This window comes from Diospyros lotus, chromosome 1 (genome assembly GCF_014633365.1).
Source record: "Diospyros lotus cultivar Yz01 chromosome 1, ASM1463336v1, whole genome shotgun sequence".
NCBI classification, from domain to species: Eukaryota; Viridiplantae; Streptophyta; class Magnoliopsida; order Ericales; family Ebenaceae; genus Diospyros; species Diospyros lotus.
Genome location: NC_068338.1, coordinates 34071583 through 34089349, shown reverse-complemented (window position 1 = coordinate 34089349; position 17767 = coordinate 34071583). Strand labels below are relative to the sequence as shown.

General features: G+C 37.7%; 1 protein-coding gene and 1 long non-coding RNA gene across 6 annotated transcripts; one reads left to right on the top strand and one right to left on the bottom strand.

Annotated features, from left to right (window-relative positions):
- Positions 1-131: 131 nt before the first annotated feature.
- LOC127812195 (uncharacterized) lies at positions 132-7864 on the bottom strand. Of its 5 annotated transcripts, none has more exons than XM_052352598.1 (6): positions 7580-7864; positions 3372-3624; positions 1593-2710; positions 951-1080; positions 573-830; positions 132-475 (listed from the first exon to the last, which is right to left on the bottom strand). In XM_052352598.1, exons 2-4 carry the CDS (start codon positions 3601-3603, stop codon positions 997-999), a joined length of 1434 nt encoding a protein of 477 aa, XP_052208558.1. In that variant the 5' UTR covers positions 3604-3624; positions 7580-7864; the 3' UTR covers positions 132-475; positions 573-830; positions 951-996. The 5 variants fall into 5 exon arrangements, with proteins under 5 accessions (XP_052208558.1, XP_052208539.1, XP_052208524.1 ...); XM_052352579.1 differs by having other exon boundaries at positions 132-496; positions 3372-3724; positions 7580-7863; XM_052352564.1 differs by having other exon boundaries at positions 3372-3724; positions 7580-7863.
- Positions 5129-8974, top strand: LOC127812223 (uncharacterized). The gene is made up of 2 exons (XR_008025843.1): positions 5129-5266; positions 8430-8974. It is a non-coding gene; the product is annotated as an uncharacterized LOC127812223 (long non-coding RNA).
- The last annotated feature ends 8793 nt before the right edge of the window (positions 8975-17767 follow it).

Genomic DNA, 17767 nt, shown 5'->3' with positions numbered 1-17767 from the left:
TCTTATTAAAAGGTATTAACTACATAAACATTTTTTATTAATTTTTTTTATATTTTATTTTTAAAATAGTTTTTTTAATCATTGGTTAAACACAACATCACTAAAAAACATTTCCAAGGAAAAAAAAAGCATTTCTAAAGAAATAAATGATTATTACATAAACATTTTTCCCCGCAAGTTTTACGATTAGAACGATTACGAAAAGCTCACGGTAATGCCAAAAAGACTAAATAAATAGAAAAGCACCAGACACGTAGAGAGCTTGAATTGATCCAGCGTCAAACATTAGGCAGACGCCTTGACTTGCCGTTCGGTACCCAAATAAGTGATCATTTTGTGGTCATTCTATTGGATCCATGGAGCATTTGAAATGCACCAGAGAGTAGCAAAGCCTAGTGCAACGGTTCCTTGTTCCTCGTCCCCTACTATCAACTACTTCATGCTCTGTCGTGTCGTTACTGCCTGAGCTTTCTACCTGCAAGTTGCAACTGCCTCACTATCACAAAAACTTATAACTACATAATGCAGATGTATTCATGGAGACAAATAGTAAGTATATTCCAGTTTCCCACCTAATGTCAACACAATTCAAAACTCAAGTAAACCACTCGAAAACGGTCTCGAATGCCAGCTCAAGGCCAGATGCCATCGGATGAGGCCATGAAGTGCTTGAGGACCATCGTCTTGCAGACTAGGATCAACACGGGTCGTTGTAAGGGCTCGGGGTGTCTTCAGCAAAGTACATATCAAACTAATAGCCTAAGCGACCTTTGAATGGTTCCATTATCTCCGTGCCTCCAAGGTTCACACTTTGAATGTGTGAGGATCGACTGTTAGAATTATCGGGTAAAAAGAATGTGATTAGCAAAGCACACAAGAGCCAAACCCCAGGTAGGTACTAAACGGGATCAGTTAAATGAGGCGGAAAAGAAGAGTGTAAGACAAATTACTTGAACCATATAAGATGGAATCCTTTACGAGTCCATGCTGAAAGAACTATGCCTTGTCTCTCCATCTTGCTAAAAGCCACTTCATCCAGGTAGAAAAGCAATGCTTTGATAGATGTTCTGGTAAATCCGCCTATAAAAACATTATAAAGATTAGAAAATTAATTACATATGCTTGTCTACCAACAACAAAAAAATTTCCCCTCGGTCTCTCCAAAAGAAACAAAAAAAGCATAAGAGTAACCAAGTAATTTTTTTCAAAAAAGCCAGCAAAAACAGTTGATTAGACAAGATTTTTGCACACAAATAAGCTTTAAGGCAAGAATGACTAGGCATTATAAGCTAATAATAAGAATTCTTCAGCTAAAAGGCACTAAATTGGTATGCCGTGTTAAAATCAATTTTTTCATATTCCTTGATGCTTTAGTACCTATTTCATACATCTGAAATTTTGTGCTGCCTTTAGCAAAAATGTAAACAAAGCAAGCTAATCCAAAAGGCAAGATGTAACCTCACAATCAAATAGCACAGATGATAGAACATTATTGGCCTAAAGAATTGCAAAGGGTATCTATGATGGCAAAAGAATTGATGCCATGTATAAAGAAAATTAAGAATTTAAACAGAGATGAATCATGAACTTACACTGCTCCATTCTGTAGTGTACCCATCAATAGAAAGCAACCAACTGCCAGCCCTAGATTGCAAGCCCAACCTATTCTCTGATGTATCAGGATCCAGTAGTGCAATGTCATAGTTATCATCATCCAGGTTTTTTCTCCTCTTCTTTCTATGTTTTTCTCGCTTCCTTTGTCCGACTCTAATTGAAATTCTTTCATCCGTATCAGATTCCCAGTCTTCTGAAAATCCATCATGATGTAACAACTCATATTTATTGGACTTGCAAAAACTTATACCATTACCGGTGAACAGTGATTCCCAGGATTCTGGAGTCTGGAATGCCTCTGATAATCTGTAATGAATAGCCCAAGATAGTATACCCAACCATTTCACTGGGGCTGTAGAGCATCCTTTTATTGTTGGGGCCAAACTACTAAGATGACTTGAGAAAGTGCAGATCTGCATGACAAGGTCTTTGATTGTTGCTCTTTTCTCCTGTTCTTCCTCTTCATGTACAAGGCGCAGAAGCTGGCGCCCCTGACTTATAATTGCATTTAGGAGGAGTAGGTGATCGATAGATACAGACTCATTGCTATTTAAAAGAATAATCTCAAGCCAATCTGGTGGGTTACCAACATCTACTGATTCAATCCTTCGATTGAGAACTCCACGTAATGATTCCAAGAAAACACGCAAGTCTCTTTCTTCAAGAATAATAAGTAGGTGTTGACATAAAGAAGAGAAAGATTCTTCCACAAGAAATTCATTTATGACTTCCCATACTTCACTTGAATCTTCCTTGAACATCAAATCAATGAAAAGATCTACAAAAAATTTTGTATCAATGTACAAAATTTCACCATCTTCTAATGAATCAGAAAACTCATTTGATGACCAAAATTCAGGCACATTTTCAAGAAAATTTTCCACTGTTCTTTGGACATCCAAATCAAGGAAGTAATGAGGCTTTGTAGCAACCACAGCAGGAGATTGTCCATGTTTCCCTTTCCATTCAAGCTCCTCCCAACAGATGTCACGATTGACAAAAGCAAATTGAGACAATGCCTTGGCACCTTTTTTATGCCCCAAATTCCCACTATTCGAAAAATTAGAAAACCATTGCAAGATTCTCCTTGGATTTTCTGCAGTATCCAAGATTAATAGCATAATAAGAACTCCATGAAATTTCATGTGAAAAGCTGAGTCCATAACACAACCCCTAATGCATATTTATTGGCATGCTGTTGCAAAGCAATTTTACAATATGCAGAAAAGGGACCAAATAAGGTCATTCAATAGTCTACCATCAATGTTGTGTTTGGAAGGTTGGATTGTTTACAGACCAAACCTTCAGCACTATTTGCATTAAGTGGCTGACTGGGGACTTGCATTCTTTCACTTTGGCGAGCTGAGGCATTTGAATTTGTGCCAACTGCCTAAAGGTGTTGTCTATCCATTAATTGTTATAATCAACCACAAGAGAATCTTCAATATTATCTTAATAAATGTCAAAGCTTGATTCACGAGAACTAGGTTGAGCCTACAACCAAATAATTTGTGTTAAATTATTGACCACCAGCTCTCCTAAAAGCCTAAACGGCTAAGAGGGATATTTATTATATAAAGCCTAAATAGCTAGACAGGGATATTTTTTATATACTATTGTTTATATTCTCAACATCATCATCATTCACAAGCCTTAATCTCATTAAGTGGGATCGGCTAGATTTACAATTGGAACAATAATACGTCATACAATTAAAGAGGGGTGGGGAGAAAAATTTTATGCAAAAACAAACTCACTCTTGAAAAAATCCTCCAGAAGGTGACTTTTCTTGGCTAGGATAGACCCTGCTTTCTGTGGGTGCTTCTCAAAGATCATTTGCAAAACTTGAGTTGCTAGGCTCCGCTTCAGTGGCTTGGATCTCAATATCTTCACAAATAGCCCGCGATAATGGTGGGGAGTAATAGACTTTAAGCTTGAAAGATTGTTGCAAAGCCATAATCGAGCCTCAGAACGGCCTCCACATGACATAAGAAGGGACCAGATAACTGACTGCAGCTTGTTTAACAGGGATATCAGTTGCTTAACAGACTCAATGTCCCCATCACCAGCCCAATAAGATTCAGACAGAAATAAGTTAACCATTTAACACCTGAACATAAAAATATTTTCCAGTAGATAATAACTGAATGTCAGTCATTGAAGTTTGGGTTGATTAAACACACAATTCTTACATCACATAACCTATTGTAACCATCTAGCATATTTAAGGCCCATAATTATTAAAATTTTGCAAAACATTCTAAAAGGGTAAGAAATCAAGTAATAGCAATTTGAAAATAAAATTACGCAGGTGTTGCTTTAATACAATGTCAAAACTCCACTTCAGGATACTGAGCCTGCCATTAACTTTCACTATCTAGAAACTTCCTTCAAATACTAGCTTTGAAGGATTTCTTTTCCAGCCTTTGCGTGTTGTCTGGCTGATAAATGTGGATACTAGTTCACTGGATTCAAAACAATGATAAGTTCAGGTACTCCGACAGCAGTTATGCTGCATTCTCTCTCTCCAAGGCTAAAATATGATACTGAGAATCTCTGGTTTCCCCATCTTCTTTGGTATAGGGTTCAACCCTAGATGCTTTTGTGTGTGTGTGTGTGTTTTGTTATTTCTCAAAAAACAAAAAACAAAAACAAATGCACAATATTTTTGTGACTAAGCATTGGCATTTAAAATCAAATGATGAATACAAGGATCCATTCCAAGAGATGCAGCTAGAAACAGATTTCACACTAAAGTTAGGAGCTGCTAGCTGAAGATGAAAATGCTCTGGTTAAAAGGAATAGCTCCAAGCACATAAAGCGAAAAACACATAGCTGCTAGGAAACTAGAACTTTCAAATTAGGAAAAGAAAGATGAAATGTTCAATAATCTTCCTTGGATAATTCACTACTACAGGTTTGACTCTTTCTGTTTTCATTTTCTACCATTTGTTTCTAGCTTTCATAAGGAAAGCCACTTTTATAACTAAAGAAGTTGAAAAAAATAAACAATGTTAGGCTACAAACTTTGAAGTTTATGCATGTGAAGTAGGGGTGTTCGCGGTTCGGTCTGGCCGGTTTTGAGCCGGTTTAATGCACCGAACCGCAAGCTCGGTTTTCTTCATAATCAAACCGAGCGGTGGTTTGATTTGGTGTGAAAAAACCGCACCGAACCGCACTGCATTTTGCGGTTCGGTTTCCGCGGTTTCCTCAACACAAGATCGATGCTACTGAACTTAACAGCTTCGTGATGTTGAAGACCCGCACTACAACTCACCCAAAGGCCAGAGCACGCCCTATGTTCCAAACATTGCATAATCAACAGAGAGAGAGAGAGAGAGAGAGAATACCTATTGCGATTATGCCGCGATTCAAACAGCAACACGACCAGCGACCGGAGATGGGAATGGGAGGAGGAAGAAAATGGGGCGACGGGCGATCGGAATGGGAGAGCCGAGAGGGCGCTCAAGCCTGCGACAACGGTGGGCTATGGTGGGACTGGGGCCGATCGACTTCGGAGTGAGGGATCAGAAAGGGTGCTGCCGACTGCGACAGCGTGGGGCCGTCGGTGGGTTGGGGCCGATCGGCGATGGTCCGATGGAAATGGCAAAGAGGAGAGCAAGAGGGTGCGGTGGGGGGCGTTGGCCTTTGGGTGAGTTCTGGGGTTTCTGCCATTTTATAGTTTATATTATTATTTTTTTAATTTTATAAAATGTATGCCCAGTCTTCCAAACGTGCGGTCTGAAAGTTCTCCGGACCGAACCGAATCGCCAGTTCTAAAAACCGACCAGTTTGGTCCGGTCTGGTGCGATTTGGCCGAAAATCACGGTCCAACGATATTTTTGAACACTCCTAAATTCAGAGGTAATATTGTAAATCAAAATTTAGAGCCAATCAACTCATGTAAAACCGTCGAGCTCAAAAACATAATATCGAGCACAAATCGCTCACCTGAGAGTAGATATCACTATCATCATTATTATTGCTATTATTGTTTGACTAATAGTACACGGGCAGCACAGTTCACAACTCAATCATCCAGTAAGCAGTGCAGCAGCGTTAGATTGCACTTGCTATCTAAAATGTGAGCTAAGCAATTTTTTGATGAAAACTAAGCAATGGTCCAAATTAACTGAGGTAATAAGTAGAATCAAGACAGTAGGTGAGACAAATATCCTGTGTGGCATGTTATAGCCATAATCCTCTGCATGGATCCTCATGAAGACATGGACCAATTACATCTGCCCACTTGCTCCTTAGTTATGGTTCATCCACATTAACACTAACTAGAGCATATGGCGCCTTACCTCGAAATTAGGCACTTAGATGAATTCCCCATGAAATCTTCTATCTGCTTCCCAAACATGCTGAAAGCATACCCTTTGCTTTGGCCCAGCAAACCTCTAGAAGCATGCACCCCCCTTCTACTTGAAAAAACATAATCTGCAACCTCAGGTCTGTTTAGCAACTGCCCAACAAGCATAGGCACCTTGATGTTCTCTCCTGTAACCTAAGTGGAGAGTAACATGTAAGTAAGAAAAAGTCTCAGCGACACTCTCATCGCAGCCAAAGTAGAAAGCATACTAGGGATTATAATATAGTTGTGGGCACCCCTACACAGAACTTAAAATATTTGGCTCAACAGCTAAAGTTTATAGGCAGCCAAGACACTTGTCCCCCTTGATAAACTTGAAAATGAAAAAGGCACATGGTGCTTTGAACCTTCTTATACTTGAATATTACATTTGAACACCTCCACCATTGCCTGAGAATTGCAACACCATATTCAATAGTGCCTTTTCCCTTCAAAATTTTCAAGCTATAGAGGGTGGGGCACAGGGTAACGTCTCCGCTAGAGCATAGGAAATTTTGCACTCAAAAAGCTGATTCTATAATCAATAACAGGTCTTAATCTCTTCGCATCCAAAAGAAGCCTTTTTTGGTTAGCCTCTCTCTATCCCCATTACTCCCTCACTCCCTTGACTGCTATCGCTTTCACTTTTTAGGCTTCTTGTTATCTTCCACCATCTTGGAATGAAGCCTATTTTCCCTCCAAAGGGGCCACAAACGGATGATTCTCCCTTTAGGCCATACTGAGAAGTGATTTTATTACCATATTAAGACCCTAACAAAGAAAAAGAAGAAGAATATTTCCAGTGCCATATACAATGTTGAAAAGGTAGCATGAAATTCAAGACTCTCATCATTAACATCTGTTTTGATATCTCAGCCCAATAAGCAGCAGGAGTTCTAAAGAACCAGAAGTACACTCAAACCAGAGTTCCAAAACAACTTTCCCCATTTTATTGTCTTACTTGATTCACGCACGCGTGCAGGAAAATGGAAGGATCAGGTCACTAACTCTTATGATCGTTGTCAACTCTTAATACTGTGCCACATTCTGTGATGGTTCAGAACTAACAGGAAATGATCACAGACATGCAATTATAAAATTCCAATACTAGTAAACCCGAATTTGCATATCACGTGATTGATTCATCCACCTGCTTTAAGCCAAACATGTTCCCAGTGCTACGCATCCCTTCAAACTAAAAACTAGATTCCAACGATTTTCCCAATTAATGTTGACCCGAGGAAGTAATCCGATTCAATTAGTTTTTTCTTTGACAAGTCCATACCAAAAAGAATAAAATCGCAGGTCTTTCTCTTAGTATGTGATAAGTCTACCTTTCAGCAAAACTCGTTGCATGGGCACATGGAGCATAGGCAGAACACGGTGCATACATGCAGAACACGGTTGTTAAACAGGAAATATAGGCCATTGGTGCTTAAGATGATATCAGAATCATGTGATTACAAAAAACCGACTTAAGTTACTATCACAAACCCCAGAAAGCTAAAATTGATTGAATCAAGCTACACTAGGCGTTGATTGGAGGACTGTTTATATGTCTGTATGTATATATATGTGTGTAATGCACTAGGAATTGTAAACAACACTTACCTCAAACGCTGGAATCAAAAATCGCCGTCGCTTGGAAAGAGAGCTCCTTCTGAGTCCGCCAGGTTACATAGACCTCTCTAGTGGTTTACTTGTAGTCGGTTCCCAAATTCCTCCTGTTATATATATATAATCGTTCTATGCTAGGGGGTCGTACTTTCATTTCATAGAATCCAATCCTTCGCCGCAGAAAGTCGTAGACGATAACCGAGCCAACACCCGACCACCGTCCTTGTTCATCTGAAACCAGGGAAAGGGGGGCAAAATGCCCCAAACCCGACTTTATTTACCGACCCGCTTTATAAAGCCTGACCCCCCCCCCCCCCCCCCCCCCCTCCCCTCCCCAAAGGGGGTCATGGGTCCGGGTGCACCCTTTGGGGTCATGGGTCCGGGTGCACCCTTTGACCCATGACCCCAATCTGAAATTGGGCGGTCAAGATGGAGAAAAGCCTATTCTGAACCAAACAGCATGACCACTGCTGGATAACTCACTAGGGACAGCATAACCCCGGAACCAAACATCGTCCCACGGCTGGAGCAAAAATATGCTTTTGGCGTACGTGGAGGAAAAGAAGTCTTCCATTTCTCTCTATCTCACTTTGCTCATCTGGCATCTCTTCTGTCGGTCAATGGAGGAAACTCTTTGCCTCGGCAGTACGCCTCTACATATACGCATTGTCGCTTAGGGTTTTGTATATTCGATCGATCATTTTCGACTTCTCAATACTATTTCTATCAAATCAACGATCGGTTGCAGTGCAACCGTATTGATTTCTGATGATGCCAAGAGTCACTCTGCTGTGATTGAGTGGAAAATCTGATTGGAATAGTGACGTTTTGCTTTCTGCTATAGTGTGAGGTTTCTCTTGGCGATAGCAATTCAGGCATTGCGGCGGTGCAGTGTTCATGGCCTACACTGATGTACTGAGATTCTTGTTTGCGGCTGGGGTTTGGTGTGCAACCTATGCTTTTGTCGCAGTTGCTGGGATTTTCCAGATCTTCAACATTCTCCGTACCTCCCTTTTGAACTGACAGAGAGGTTTTAGTGGACTATGGCGCAATTTGTTTTTGGACATGCTGGCAGAGTGGCTGTGGGAAGGTGATCATTTAGATTCAACGCCCCCTGTAATTTTGTTGTGGTAGCAATTTGTTATTTCCTTGGCCAAAGTTATGGAGATTTTCCTCTAATAGTTTCTCTCTGGGGTTTGGAGATGGCGAATTTAAACAATGGTTAATTACTATTATTGTTGTGGGTGTTGGTGTTGTAATTGTTTTCATTGGAGGTTTTCCTACATTTTTCTCTCTCTTGGTTTGGAGATAACCAATTACAACAATGCGTTATCATCATCATTGTTGTTGCAATGGCTATTACTGTTATTGTTGTTGTTCTTGTTATTATTTTTAATTTTATGTATGTTTCCAGTGTGTAGTTTTTTTCTTTAGTTGATCACTCCATGCTGGCAAATTATACATATTTCTTTACCAGTGTGCATATTTGTTTGTACCAACGTTGTGAAACCATGAGGCAAATAATTCATATTGTATACATGTATCCTGCTGTGGAGAATTTTGATTATCCAGTTTCCATGGATAATGGTTCTCCTTTTTCTCTTGGCAGTATTGTTCAGCTTTTACTTATTCCTTAGTTCTGTTACGTGTTCAATGTATATACATTACATTCCTGACTTCTGTTGATTTTTCTGCCTTCGGTATTGAGATAGTGAAGTATTGTTGTTCTTGTAGATGCTAGGGAACTTATTTCTTTGGGGTGATGTTATGGAGGAGCTGGGATTGATTCCTCACACGGTCCTATTTATTGCAAGGGCTATCCTTTGCCTTTGTGGTTTTATTTGCATGCTCCCAGATCTTTTTACTCTTTCTTCTTCTAATACTTCTCTTATTTCTTCTTAAATTACGTGTTCCCTATTTCTCGTAGGAGAATGGGCATTATCAGTAAGTTTGATTGATTAGTATCCCGTAAGAGGCACAAAATATCTATAATAAATGACCTTCCCACCTCCCTTTGTAATTCTTCGGTTAAGTTTTTTTAATGGCCTTAATTCTCCATGCTCTGGCACCTTGGAAAATTTTGGATGATTAACTAACAAAGTAGTTGGATAACTACTTGAATGATGATTATTTATTTTTCAACTGCCAGGGTATTTGTTCACATTTTCATACCTATTACTTCTTTACCTACCATTTTTCAGTTGTCTTCCTAATTTAAAATTCATAAGACATGAAAATGCATTGGTACAAGGTGTTCTACTTTTATGAAAAAAACACAGCCCCCAACATGAAAAGATTATTAACGAAGCAAGACAAGTTATCACTTGTCTCCAGGCACTTGTTAAGTGATTGGGTCACGATAAATTGAGATTTGTATCAGTAGGTCGTGGGTTCGATTTCTTGCCTTACACAGTGAGACAAAATCTCTACCTACGATTTACTTCCTATGCTGAAATTAAAAACACGAGCAGCGAGAGACCGCGCAAAGCTGATAATCCCAAGACAAGTTATCACTTGTTGGAAACACATAAATATATAGGGTATGAAACATCAGCTTTCTCAATCTAGTTGATTGCTGTAGATCAACCTACTGAACTCTTGCTGTCTCTTCTCTTTAAACCTTTTTCTTGGGATGGGGTGTTAGTCATGGGAGAGTTCTCTAGCAGAAAGGAATGAGTTTTTTTCTGAATATTTAACTATTATTTTGTAGAATTCATTCTATCTACTTCGTACTGATTTCCAGAGAATTGATATTGAATAAATATTAACATTATTAACAATTGTTCCCATACCACCCATTTATTTTCATTCTCCGTTCCGTTGCTTCTGCTTTACTTTTAGGGCGTGGGGATGGGGCAGGTATTTTGGCAGCAGAGTATGTTTAATATTGGAGTGGGATCGTAGATAGGTAAAGAGAAGCGGAATGTTCAAACTTCAAACTCATACATGAAGGCTGTTGTTATATGGTATTAATATGTTGAGACATTCATATAAACTTATTAAACTCTGTCGTTTCATAATCTCTGAGCTTCATTTACTTTATAGGCCAGATAGAAATTTTTTGACATGTTCCTGCACTGAAGAGCTTTGTGGAGCAGCTTAGGAATTTCAATATTTGTGCTGTGTACACAAATTACTGGGTGCTATTGTGTCTACAGGAACTGAACCACCCATATTTCTTTCTGTATGCTAGTTCATGGCAGATGTGACCAAGTTTTTTAACATTTTGTGGCTTCCACCTTTTGGCAAGGTTTTGTTGGGGATATTACAACAATATTAATATTAACCGGTACAGCAAAACAACAAGTAATGACCGAAGAAAACGGCACCATTGCAACGAGCAAAAAAATAATATAGATCGAGTCGCGCCTATGCGTTATCTTGAAAATAGATTCGCCCTGCACCGACGATTAGCAAACTATAGCGACAATTTTAGTAGGATGAAACAATCTCTCTGACGGAACAACAGCCAAGAATGGCCGGAGCTGATAGAATCGTAATAGTATTTAGCTCTCTGGTGAACAGTGGAACAAGAGGGAAAGAGACACACAAATTGGGCTCTTTAGATTTCGTCTAACCCATGAACTAGACTTGAAAGCTTGGATTTATACACAACCAAAACGACCCGACAAAGAAGTAAAAAAATCGTGATAGCTGTAGCAGAAAAACCAAAGCCAGGAAATCCGAAAGCTGTTGGGACCGTGACAACCATCGTAGGAAATCTGGGACGCGCGAAAAAATTTCAGACACGTGGAGTAAAATCTAGAATGGAGTTCGGATTTTTAAGAAAAAAATAATATATATTAAATAAATTTTAACAAAAAATATATTATTTTGTTCTTTTTTATCCGATCAACAATACAGACGGCAGCGATGCCACGGGTGTGTATGGGTTTGCCCGCTCACAAAATTTGGATGCCCTTTAAGACCTAAACCCAAATACATGATTTAAGTTATTTATACCCACATAATCCCTCTTCACCAAGCAATGTAAGACAATTTACATATCTACACATTAAACATATGTACCCTCACACACAACCGGTTTAACTTAAACTACCCCTTGTGGGTCCTCAGTCCCCGCACATTTAGTTGCTTTCTATTTTGTATGCTTTCATCGTCTTTGCATCCAAAGGTTTTTGTTTTGTGACTTTTATCATTTTCAGCTACTTGAATCCAAAGCCTCAACCTTGAGTTTTAGTGTCAGAGTTGAATCAGAGCATTGCTCCACCATATGAGAAGTTTACGAAACATAAAATGAATTGGTGAGCCATAAAGCAGCTCGGTGTTTGTATTGCTTATTGATGGGGACTAGTGAGTTATTATAGAGCAGAGAAAGGAAGAAGCAAGGCGCCTAATATTTTGGGATGTAGAATCTATTTAATATTTTATCTGATTAGATTTATTGAAAGAATACTTATCTAATTAAGAGGTCAGTTGGATCCTATCTCTTCTGTGCGTTTATATATATGTTTACATCAGACAGATTCAAAGTTTTAAAAGTTATATTAATTGATTATTATACAGAATACCATTGTCATTGGTTTGTCCACTACACTGCTTCCCTGTTTGTTTCCCCAGTCTTCTACTCCTGTGCTGCATTATAAATTCGGTTCTAACTTCTCGCACATTGTCCATATTGAATTTGAATCCTAAATCATACCAATGATTGGTGATTCTTAGTCCAATCATTTGTTATGTCTTCATATTGTAAAAACAAGATCAATTAATGATTGTATACAAATTGAAAACTATCATAGACTACCTACTAATAATGAATTACCTTCAATATGTTCTCCAAGTACACGGATCATTCAAAAGAAAGAAAGGCAAGGTAAATGTATGGCAACTAATGAACTAAACATTGACATTGCTTTCGAAATATCAGAAGTTCCTCCTAGCTTATTATGAAATCAATGAAACTAGGACACAATCGAGAGAAAAGAATACTCGAATCTTTACTTAGAGAAAATAGATTGAACAAATGAGAACATTAAAAATAAAATGAAGACAATGCTGATTATATATACTCAGCAAGCCTGAGTCACCGCCTAATTAAGATTGAATAACTACGACATAAGTGCATATCAAAGCAATCTACTATATAGCAAAATATAACAACACAACTAATTAAATAATCATCAGCACAAACACAATAACATCAACTCAAGTAATATGCTCTTTCACATTCTCCCTCAAATTAGACTCCTTCTTGATCGGTTGGTTCTTTGAAAATTCTTGAGAGATTGTTGCCTGGGTAGGTGACAACTTTAGACTGAGTTTATCACACAAACACTAAAATATGCTCCTTGGTAAACTCTTAGTGAAGATATCAGCTAGCTGATAGGAAGTAGGAACATAACAAATCTCCACCTCACCATTTTTTACATTTTCTCAACAAAATACACATCAATCTCAATGTATTTAGTGCGAGAATAAAATACCAGATTTTCAACAATACTCTTAGCAGCCATATTGTCACTTCATACAATCGGTATATGAACACATTGACATCGCAACTCTGCAAATAGTGACTTCAGCCATAATCTCAATTACCCCTTAAGCAATAACTCTATATTCAGCCTCTCCAACAGACCGGGCAACCATTGACTACTTCTGAGAACTCCACACTATCAAATTATTCTCAAGAAACACACAAACACCACTAGTTGACCACCTGGTAACCCTATAACCAGCATGATTCGCATCAATATAGACAGCTAAGGATAAATCAGTAGATGCTGGTGAGAACAATAAACCCAAACCAAGGGTACCCTTGAGATATCTAAGCAATTGCTTACAAGCCATCCAATGTTGTTGTTTAGAATAGGACAAAAATTGATTGAGCTTATTGACTGCAAAAAAGATATCCGGTCTAGTGTAGGTTAAATATTGCAAGGACCCAATAATGGTTCAATATAGGGATGGATTTGAGAAAGAATCACCCTCATTAGTTAAGGATATAGCTGAATTTATGGGAGTATCACATGGTTTACAGTCTGACATAGTTGTGTTCTGCAATAAATCCAAGGTATATTTAGACTGTGTGAGGTAAATCCCATTATGATCTTTGTGAGTTTCAAACGCTAGGAAATAATGAATAGATCCTAGAGTTTTTAGAGCAAAATTAGTGTCCAAATCTTGAATAAATGCTCTAAGGGTTGTAGTATTAGATCTTGTGACTATGATATTATCTACATGCACCAATACAAACAACACAAATTGAGGAGTGCGCTTAATGAACAATGAAGCATCAAACACAGACATGTATAAACCCCTATGACTGTAAATCAACTCTCAACTTTGTGTACCAAGCTTGAGAAGCTTGCTTAAGACCATAGAAAGACTTCTTTAACTTACACACATGTGAAGTATACCAAGCATCAACAAACCTCTTTGGCCGAGACATAAACACATTCTCAGTAAGGTCACCATTCAAAAAAGCATTGTTTACATCCACCTGTTGAATATTCCAACCAAAAGTAACAATTAAGGTGAATAAAACTCGAATAATAGGGGCCTTAACAATTAGGCTAAAAGTCTAAGCATAATCAATTCTCGGTGTTTGAAGAAATCCCTTGACTACCAACCAAGCTTTATGCTTAAGCATTGTCCCATCAAGATTATATTTAACTCTAAAAATCCACTTATAACCAATGAGGTTCATATCATCGGAAAATGGAACTAAATCCCAAGTATGATTGCGTTGTAAGGAGGTAAACTCTTCCTCCATAACCTTAACCCACTATGAGTCTAAAAAGGCCTCATGAACAGAACTAAGCTCTAGGGATCCCACTAGGGCATGAAGAGATGTAAGCTGAAGCTGTTTAATCTTGGACCTAATAAGCATAGGATGAGTGGAAGAAGCTGGTGCAACTGTGTGTTTAGTGGCACGAGTTGCAAGTCTAGAACGAGGCTGTGAAATGACAACAATAGGATGTGAACCAATGGATAAGGAAGCTGAGAAATCAATGTTTGACAAGGAAGAATTTAAGGGTTGTGCTACTGTAGAGGAAGCAAAAGAATGAAGTGATTGGAAAAATAAAGTGGAAAACCCATTAGAATAAGATTGAGATATAAGGGAAGGAGAGGAAAATTCATCAGGATTAAATTACACATGACGTGAAATATAAACCCAACTAGAAAAATGCAAGCACTTATAACTTGCTTGCTCATGACTATACCCAATTAAAACATACTTGGTTGAATGGAAATTGAACTTGTGCTTGTTATAAGGCCGGGAATAAAGGAAACAAGCACATCCAAAAGGTTGCAACATTAGGTAATTAGGTTGCCTGTGATATAGAAGATCAAATGATGTCTTGAATTTGAGATGAGAGGAAGGAAGCAAATTGATGGTATGAACCGTTGTTTGGAAAGCTTCAACCCAAAACTTAAGTGGCATGTTAGCATAAAATAATAAAGTGAGCCTCATCTCTGTTATGTGCTTATGTTTTCTTTCGGTTACACCATTTTGTTAATGGATATAGGGACAAGTAAATCAAGGTTGTCTGCCATTGCTATGAAGATAAGGCAAGAATACCTTATCTTATTTTATGTTAGCATAAAATAATAAAGTGAGCCCCATCTCTGTTATGTGCTTATGTTTTCTTTCAATTACACCATTTTGTTAATGGATATAGGGACAAGTAAATCAAGGTTGTCTGCCATTGCTATGAAGATAAGGTAAGAATACCTTGAACTCCCCTTGCCCCCGCCCTTATGTTATCTGTTTGTAAGGCCTGAATTTTGGTTTGAAATTGGGTTTCAACGAGTTTATGAAAATTTATAAATGTAGATAGGGTATCAGATTTGAGCTTCAAAAGGGTATGCCATGTATATTTTGTATAGACATCCACAAAAACAATATAGTACTGATAACATTCAATAGACGAAGTAGGAAGACCTCACAAATTTGAGTAAACCAATTCAAGTGATTTTTTTGCTATATTTGGACAATCAACAAAGATAAGTTGATAGAGTTTTCCAATTTTTCATGAATTACAAAAAGAAAGAATCAAATGAGAATAAGGAATATGAATTTTATTAAGAACCAAATGCAGTACATTGAATGATGGATGTCCTAACTTTGCATGTCACTATTGACACACCTTATCATTGTGAGCTACATGAACACTAGATGATAGTCGATGACAAAATAGATGTTGTCTTTGACATTTGTTTAACGGAAAAACATTACACTTTGACAAAAATGTATTGCCAACAATCGAATTAGACTCAATAGGTTGGGCTGGAGTCCTGGACGCAACATGATCAAGTGCTAAACTCAGCTGGTAAAACCCATTCTTAAGGCATCTTTTGAGTGGCACCTGCTCGAAATTCTTATCCTTAATCAAACAAGAATGAGAGTTAAATTCAGTAACAAGATTATGATCTCTTATAAGTTGTGAGACACAAATCAAATTCCTTTTCATGTTAGGAACATATAGGACATTTGATAATGAAATAGTAGAGATAGATTAAGTTTGAGTATGCAATTGTCCAAAACCAATGTTAGAGATAGAAAATTGCTTACTATTACCAAGAGAGACTTTATCACTACCAATGTAAGGAGCATGCAAAGAAAGATTGTCAAGATTTAAGGTTATGTGATTTGTGGCTCCGGAGTCAACAAACTAAGAAGGATCTAACAAAGAAGATTGTGGAGTATTATCAAAAGGCTAAGAAAAATGGCTATAATGAGCCCCTTGAATAGAATCTAGATCACTCATGTAGGTCTTGCTAGAATCACCAAGAGAGGCTAAAAATGCTCTCAAATCTGAGTGAGGAATTACTAAAAATCTTCCAAAATTTTGACCAAACATAGGAGTAGAATTTCTTTAGAAATTTCAATCAAAACGATAATAACATCTATCGACTCAACATAGTTGACAATAAAATCTTCTACCAAATTGTCTATCTCGACCACTTCCCTCTCGATTTACATAACCACCTCTATTTTGTACAAAATCATATCTATTATTCATAAATTTTCCAACACCTCCCAATGTATATGCAATTATATTAACATGCATAAAGGATGGCATGATCGACTCAACATTGATAGATGAATGTAACAGATTCTTAGAAGTTAATCTTTGCTCATGCATATGAATGCTGAACTTTTTCAAGATTAATATCATCCATTTAACAAGTAATGAGACTAATGATTGTCTCATACTCATGATCTAGTTCATTGAGGATTGCAAAAAGCAAATCCTTGTCACTTAAAGGCTCTCCTATAATAGAAAGTAAATGGCCTATTGTTTTGATTTTAAGAACATAGTCATTTATTACCAGAGAATCCTTCTTGATCAATCTAAGGTGTTGTTTTAATTGAAATAATTTGACAATAGTCTAACAAAAATATAGATTTTTAAGAGATGCCCATACCTCGACAATAATTCACAATAAATCACCTAAATCAAAACTTCCTTGTTAATTGTGAAGAAAAGCTAGCCTAGCAACTATTGATCTGATCACATCCAACTCAAATAATCTGAATTCATCACACAAGAGATCCATCTTCACCAACATCATGGTCCATCACATATTTTGTTAGAGGTGGCACCTTGTCAAGGAATGACTGGAGATCGAAGGCTCTAATTCTAAATAAGATTTACACCTTCTAAAGGATGTAATCATTCGAATCCAACCTAATTGGTATATAATAACTACAGGCTTTTGCCATTGCAACAAAGTTTGACTAAAGGCAGAGAATAACGATGAAAAAGAATGAGGTGGAAGGGAAGAGGAGGCACTGTGATCAAGATTAGAAGCCATAAGACTTGGGTCGACGGCTCTAACGCCATGAATGAATGAAACTAGGGCAAATGAAGTTAGGGCACAATTGAGAGAAAATAATACTCCGATCTTTACTTAAGAGGAAATAGAATGAACAAATGAGAACATTAAAAAATAAAATGAAGGCAATGCTGACTGAATACTCAACAAACCTAAGCCAACGCCTAACTAAGATTGAATAACTACAACATAAGTGCATATCAAAGCAACCTACTATATAGCAAAATACAACAACACAACTAATTAAATAATCATCAACACAAGTACAGTAACATCATGGGAGTGCCATAAAAGTGTCAACTCTTCCTTTCATTAGCCTATAATTTTACCACTTCAACCAAAGCAGAAGGCAAATATGTAGTCTTAAAAATCTAAGCA